This window comes from Cannabis sativa, chromosome 1, assembly GCF_029168945.1.
Source record: "Cannabis sativa cultivar Pink pepper isolate KNU-18-1 chromosome 1, ASM2916894v1, whole genome shotgun sequence".
Classification (NCBI taxonomy): Eukaryota; Viridiplantae; Streptophyta; class Magnoliopsida; order Rosales; family Cannabaceae; genus Cannabis; species Cannabis sativa.
Window position 1 is genome coordinate 12,218,617 of NC_083601.1, and position 8,011 is coordinate 12,226,627.

The window sequence follows — 8,011 nt, forward strand, 5'->3', positions numbered from 1 at the left end:
GATTTGGGGAAATTAGGAGGTATCCTTCATTTCGGCCAATCGCCACAAGAGGTGGCTCATTAGCGTCGAGCCGAGAGTAGCAAGGGCAAGAGAGGCATATCAAAGGAGAAAGAGTGGAGATATTTGGGTTTTTTGTTTAGTTCATCATAAGAAAAACAGAAAAAGGACAAGGAAAGGGGAAAAAAGGAAAAGAAAGAGAAAAAAGAAAAAAAGAAAACAAATAAGAAAAATAAAAATAAATATTTTTTTTATAATTTATTTATTTTATATTTTGTAAATTATTTTGTATAATATTTTAATAATTAATATTACGTGTACATGTGCATGTATTTTACCCCATTAGTGGACTTTTTACAGAAATCCTAGGCGGGTCATGGGCATGTCCATACTCGCCCTTTAGCCTATGAATACTCTTTTATTTATATACAAAGGAGGGATCATAACCTAGATAGTCGAAGTTTTGTTAATATTAGTCTAAGCTTTCTTCTTTTTCAAGAGAAACAGTAAATACAAAGTTAGGATTTGTTGGGATTTTATGCCCTAAATAAAACTCATTACAATACAATCTGATTTGTTATCAATAGAAGATTAGAAGTCATTTATGTTTACATGTAGTTTTCATGTTTATGGTTTAATGTATACAATTTCTGTTAAATCCAGAACATATAGTTATTCACAATTACAGTGATGTCAACACAATGGAAGGTAATTGTGATTATATGCTTCAAAAGATAATTTCCTTTGATTCATCAGTGCACTGGATTTACACTGATGCGATAATCAGCGATAAAGCTTACTTACACCTTGGATAAGTGTTATGTTCTTTCCAGAACATTGGCAAAGTATGCTAGTATCAGATGTATGGAGTATACATTGGACTGGGACCGATATTGATCTTGGTAAAGATATTATAATCTTATCGTTGTATCTTTCTAAGTCAATATTACTGGTTGATCTTAGATCAAAAGATCTTAATCCTGACATGGTTAGGTTCGATCTCAAGAGTGTTATTTGTGTTCTTTGAGCTGTTAGTTAAAGCCTACTTTTTGTTCCAGGTCAAACGTACAGTTTGGGAACATGATAGTACAATTGAGTAGGAGCGCTAAACATAGATATGGAATCTATAGCTTCTATTTAGACATAGGAGTGAAATGATGATTTCTTTCGAGCTTGGCTTAATAGAGATAAATGGAAGAGCTCTTATTTCAGTGATTATATTAGTTTACTGAAATATCATTTATAGGAAGCTAAGTATTTTAAGGATAAAATACATTGAGGGGTGAAACAGTAAATTTGTCCCTACTCGGTGTAAATCATCTATAGAGGATCTTTGATTATTGGGATTAGAACGATGGTTAAATTTTCATAGCGTATCTATATCGTGGAACATATAGAGTGTTTTACATAATTAAGAGTACAATTCCAAATTTATAGTGGTGCAAGAAGATATTAATAAGTTAGGAAATTTATTTGGTAAATTCTAGACCTGCTTATTGGAAGCTGGATTATATAGGCCCATGATCCCCATACTAGTTGAGACAATACTGCTTGTAAGACTCAGTTAATTGATTTTAATTAATCAATTATAATTCTAAAATTAGACCATGTCTTATTTATGAGTTTTCACTAAGTTATGGCTTGATTGTGAAGAAATAGAATGTTAGAGTTTATTTGTTAATTAAGAGACTTTATTAAGTCTAATTAATAAATAATATAAATGATAATTTTATTTGATAATTAATTTTAATTATTAAGTAAATAGTTTTGGCATTTATAGGGTTGAAAGTGCAAAAATTAGTATTTGTGAAAAATAGATAAATGGTTGAGAAAAATGGCAAAAATCTAACTAGTGTTGGGCCCACTTCATGACTAGCCACTAGCGCCTATTTTTGCTCTATTTTTATCATTTTTTATTTCAAATAAATCAACTCTAACCCTAGTAGAATTAGTGTAAAAAGAAGAGTAAGGTCTCATAATCCAACTAATGACTCTTGACCTAGTTTTCATTCTAGCTATCTGGCAACTAGAGAGTTTGAGACTTCTTCTTCTTCTTTTCTCTCTTCTAATTCGAAATTCTTAATCTTCTTCACCATCAAAATGCGAGCCTTAGTGATAAAGTACATACCCACGCATAGCAAGTTGGTACTCAATCATAATGCGTAAGACTGTAAAGAATCCAATCAATTGAAGGAGAATCGAGCTCAGATCTTGGTGATACTCTGCTATAGAAAGGATACAAGGGTCAGAGATCTGAGCGAAATGAGTCATTTAATTCCGCTGCAACCAATGTAAGGTTTCTTGAACTTTATATGTGTTTAAATTCCATTGTTGTAGAAATTCATATTTAGGATGTTAAATAACATACATGGTAGTAAACTTAGATCCTGGTAAAATAATCCCCAACATGATTTCTATCTTAAACACTGTAAAAATATCATATACGTCTTTAAGGCTAATAGATTGGCTCGTGGACTAAGATTAATTAACACATGAACCACGTAAAAATCTCCATCTTCTTAATTATTATTATTTATCATTTCTTAGCTCATATTAGTTTTTGAAAATCTCTGACATTAACTATTAAGATTTTTTTTTTAAAATAACTATTTTTTGTAAGATTTTAAATAACTATTTAAATTTTATACTTAAAAATATAAAATATAAATAAGATGATAATTATTTTATTTTATCCACCTTTTTTAATTAGTTTTTAAAATAATATTTAAAGTTCACTTGTTCAATTGAGAACACTACACTTTCTTCTTTTTTTATGCTGGCATATTTTCTTTAATAATATTTACTTTAGTTAGATTATTTTTGAAATCCTCGTCTCAAATGCCCCTTCTAGGGTAACACATTGGGCAACTGAGCTTTACGGGTTTTGTTTTTTTTAGGTTAGGGTTTCAGGTGTGTATAGATTGTATACCAAACCCACTCGTTGTGGAGTACATGTTTCAGGTTTAAGGTGCGAGTCGGTCGAGGCTGGGTAAGGCAACAAAAATAAGCCTTTTCAATTATTTTTTTTCAATTATTTTTTTTACATTTTCTTTTCTTAAAATAACTCAAATTTTAGAGAGGGAGGGGGAAAATCTAGTGAGTAAATTTTCAGGTACAAATGTTCATCCTACTCCAACCTAAAAGTTAAAACATCCCAATGGCTAAAAACAAAAGTAAATCTCCTATATATAATAAATTAAATTAATGTATCCTAAATAAACATCTTTATCTTTGGAAAGAAAAATGAACTATAAATAAAGAACATTGCTACCCAACAATCCTTATTATTATTCTTATGATGCCACGCTTTATAAATATAGTATTTTGTTTCAAAATAATTATTATTAAATTAAAATATATAAATAAGATTGTGAGGGCCTCCGTGTAGGTCACGTCATCTTCCAATCAGGCAATAAACGTTGGCATTGTTCTATGTATTGATACTTTCTTCTTCCACTAAAAAAGTTGGGTTGATGTGTTACTTGATCACCAAGACAAAAAGCAAACCCCTTCACAAGATTCCCATTATGCCCTCTCTTTTATCCTTTTATTGACTTAATACTTTTTTTTAGATATAATAATAAAGAAATATGACACTATTTAATATTTTTGGTTAATTTAGATTTTTTTTTTTTAAATTTAACATGTATTAAATTATGTCTTTTAAATTTTTTTTCTGAACTATAGAGATGGTTAGATTTAAGGATTTATATTTAATTTCATTCAATTTTACTATTTCAGTGATTATTTATGTACTAAATCATGTTCGCCAGACTTTGATATCTACCAAATCATACCCTCTCGAACTTTGACATATACTAAATCATATCCTTAAATTTTTATCAATGTTAGACTTTTTTTACTAAAATTAGACAAAAGTCTTTAAATTTAACAATTTCAATAGTTCAGAAGGCATTTTTAACGACCTTAAAAGTTCAAGGGCATAATTTGTTATATGTCAAAATTTGGGGGTAAAAATCTTAATTAGCTATGGGTATCGTTTTATTGATTGATAATATTTTTTAAAAAAATTAATTTATTAAGTTATATAAGATTTGATACTTAATTATATTAATAGGAATATCACACCGAAAAAAATGTTAATCACTAATAATACATTTTAAAATTTCTCAATAATAAATCAACCGTGTTGTTTTACCTTTCAAAAAAAAAAAAATCAACACAAAAACTTTTCTTTATAAGTGGATTATTCAAATATACATTATTTAATTCATTAGTTTGGTCAAGCCGTATGTTATTATGTGTTATACCTTCCAACCAATAATATTAATTAAATTAACTATTGAAGAAAAAAATTTCTACACAGTTGGGTGAACCAACTTGGTTTTTTAAGTTTTGGTTTGGGGACATGTGATGATGATAGACCAAATATAGATTGGCAATTAATTAATAATTTGAGAAAGAGACTTTGGATGATATATTAGTTATAATTAATAATATAACATCATCCAATTCACATGATTCCATCCATATAATTATTATTATTTCTTTTTAGTTTTTTTATTTAAGTTGTTTAAAAGACAGATAGAGGGAAATCTCGTTATCATACTAGGTGTTATTTAATTCTCAATTAAAAATTATTCATGGTTATAGGATATCTTTATTTAGTTATATATATTTTTTTTAAAAAAAATAAGTTATATTTTATTATTGGTTTGCTTGGTTAACAAATATAGGTTATCGTAAGATTCGTTACATCAGAAGGTTTTCAGATTCGGTATTTTGTATTTGTATATGTGGTTATCTGACATTTTGTAAAAAAAAAAAGGATTAAAATCAATTATAATTATTCATATGATTGATTTTTGTTATTCCAAATTAATCATAAATAAAAATAAAAGTAAACAAATCCAACGCTTTCAAATTTAAACTTATCATTTATAGCCTTTACTATTACAATTTTCAGTTAATCTTTATTTCACAAAAAAAATTGTTGTGGATAAAAATCCTATCTAATCTTTAAAAACAAAATCTAATTTAGTTCGATTTCATTTTCTTTTTTAATCCATTTTTACACAATAAAAAAAATCCAAAAATAAAAATAAACGAATATTCCTCTAATTCCCGTCCAAGTTCAATTTCATTCCTTATCCAAATTCAATTTTTTTGAAGTAAAGCTTACTCTGCAAGAAAATTCTGGAGGGTATTACCGTCATTGCACACTCCACCATAACTTTATTATATTCATTTCAAGTCCTTTTTCCCGGTGCCTTCCTATTCTCTCTCTCTCTCTCTCTCTCTCTCTCTCTCTCTTTCGATCTCATCCCTCGTCTTCTTCTTCATCCTCAATAAAAATCCAAACCCAAAAATAATTTCCTGGAAACTCACGAATCGTCGTACCGTTACGTTTTTTTTTTTTTGATATATTGGACTCTGTAAATTATAACCTTTTGGTTTTTTGAATTTGAATTCTTCAGAAACGGTGGGTGTTTTGAGTTTCAATAGTTCTTAGGGATTGAAGAATTTGATCGAGTGGAGGAGAAGCAACGGTTGTGGTGATCAGAGAGGGTTGAGGCGAGGGGAAAGAGAATTAAAAGAAGACGGGGGTAGAGAGGTGGTTGGTGGGGTTGTGAAATTTGATTATTATGGATTGCAGGGTTTTGATACCGAGTGGGGACCCGTGGGTTCGGGGTCAGATCGGAGGAGCATTTAGCCATGAAAGCGAACACGACCTGGCTTTAATGGTTACCGATTTTTGGGAGAACGGGAGTTGTGGTACCGAGTCTTGGTGTAGTAGCGATAGCGAATCCGGTCTCTCTGATCTCGCCCATCTCGCTGAGAAAATTCCTGTGAGTATTCATCGACCCCTTGTTTTTTTTTTTCCTTAATTGTTGCCTGAATTGGATTTAAAATTCTTTCGAAATTGGAAATGGGCAGGCGGAAATTTTGTTTAACGAGACTAAAATTGATTGTAAATTTGGTTTATGTATTCGTTTGTGGTACAGCGGTGTAAGCATCCATTGGCGCAGTTTGAAATTGAAACGCTTTCAGTGGTTCATTCGCTTATATTATCAATCAATAAGACGGAGCTTCACGCGGTCAAGTCAGGACCATGTAACGCTAGCTGCATAAGATTCACTCTTGTAAAACTTTTGAGGCTTTCTGGGTATGATGCAGCGGTTTGCCAATCGAAATGGCAAGGCACCGGAAAGGTTCCAGGAGGTAATTATATTTATATTATTGCTTGTATACTTAAAGCTTTTAATTTTTGTTTGAATTTTATTTCTTTATTATGAACTTATGAAAATTTGGTACTTTTTATATTCAGGGGACCATGAATACATTGATGTGATCAACCACAACCATGGTGGTAGCTCTGAGCGGTTGATCATTGATATCGATTTTCGCAGCCATTTTGAGATAGCCAGAGCTGTTGATTCATATGACAGAATATTGAATTCCCTGCCGGTTGTTTATGTGGGGTCATTAACTAGGTTGAAACAATTTCTACAAGTTATGGCTGAGGCTGCTAGATTCTCCCTTAAGCAGAATTCAATGCCTCTTCCACCATGGAGATCACTTGAATACTTGAAATCGAAATGGGAATCCCATTACAAAAGACAAGCATACCCTGATATGCAAAACTTGAGTGCCAACCCTTTTGACCACAAGCAATGCCGTGGCCATTTAAAAAGGTTGCAGTCTCTGCTTCAAGCCGAAATCGAAACCGAGCGGCTTTTAAAGCCAATGAACAACAATGACAATAATTGGAGAATTAAGCCTGAGAGAAGGAGGCGTTATCTTTACTAGAAGTTCTTTCAGATGTATAGGTTTTAGCCCGGCCTTTTGAGACTAAAGACTAGTGAAGACTGAAGAGTTCGTGTTATGAGATTTTTATTGCGGTTTATTAAATTTTTTTCCCCTCCCTACAGCGGATACTAAAATAAGTGAACCAAAATGAAGAGCAGGTTCGCATGCCCAGTTCCAATAGGCAACGATGGTGAGAGAAATATATATATATATATATACACACACATACATAATATATATATTCTTTTGATATAGTTTTCTGTTTCTATGTTGCACTGGCATCAAGCCCCAATATTTGGCTTTTGGAACATTTGCGGATTTTCTTCTTGCAATTCCAACAGCCGAATGAGTTGCTATCATTGTTTGGTGCATCCATCTTATAGAATCTTTACATATTTCTTAATTGGAAAAATCCTCCCTTATGTATTAATATTCCTTGTCCCTGAATTTTTGTGGGCAAGGGAAATTTTGTCCCTGCATCTTATGTTATTTTTCGCATTGTAATTCATTTATTTCATTTAATTTAATAATAATGGTTCTCTTCCATTTTCCTATCGAGGTGAAATATGAATTTGCTTTAAATCTATATCAATTAGTATTTGTGGATCTACTTTAGATATCAGATGTTTTGTGTTCTTTGAGTATGTACAGTTCCCCTATCAAGGATTTGCATATGGGTGTTTAATACTTGGGAATTATGTCTGACCTGTTAAAATAAAGTGCATATCTATTACAATATATGCCTTTATATATTATGCCATAATGTGGTGACACCTTGCAAATTATAAATTATATATATATATATATATATATTCAGTATCATCCGTAAGGAATAAGGAGGAACCAGCGTGTGTTCGATTTCTTTATGGCTTTTCTGCCAGGCTTGGGACTTTTAATATAGTTTAATTTGAAGTAATAAATGGGGTTTCGAACCCTATGCAGCGGTGGAAATTTTGTAATTATATGATGAAAATGAAAACTATCTGAATAGGCATCATGCACTATAAAAACAATTGTTTTGTGGGGTCTGACAGATGCATACACAAAGGAATTTTAATATGATGCTTTATGAGTTTAACAAGTTCAAATTATTTAATATGTAAAACGGAAAGGCTTGGTGCTTATAAAAGATAAATCTAATAACAAGGATGGTCTTTATTCTGGTTACTGACCAAGTTGCTCACTCATGTCATCCCATCTTTCATGACTGCAAATTTTCCTGAAATTAACACAAAATATCATT

At 31.0% G+C, this 8,011-nt stretch overlaps 1 protein-coding gene across 1 annotated transcript; it reads left to right on the forward strand.

Annotated features, from left to right (window-relative positions):
- The first annotated feature begins 5,089 nt into the window (after window positions 1-5,089).
- Window positions 5,090-7,322, forward strand: LOC115706272 (uncharacterized). Its single transcript, XM_030633860.2, has 3 exons — window positions 5,090-5,807; window positions 5,964-6,180; window positions 6,287-7,322. The coding sequence occupies exons 1-3, from the start codon at window positions 5,604-5,606 to the stop codon at window positions 6,766-6,768; spliced, it is 903 nt and encodes a 300-aa protein (XP_030489720.1). The 5' UTR covers window positions 5,090-5,603; the 3' UTR covers window positions 6,769-7,322.
- The last annotated feature ends 689 nt before the right edge of the window (window positions 7,323-8,011 follow it).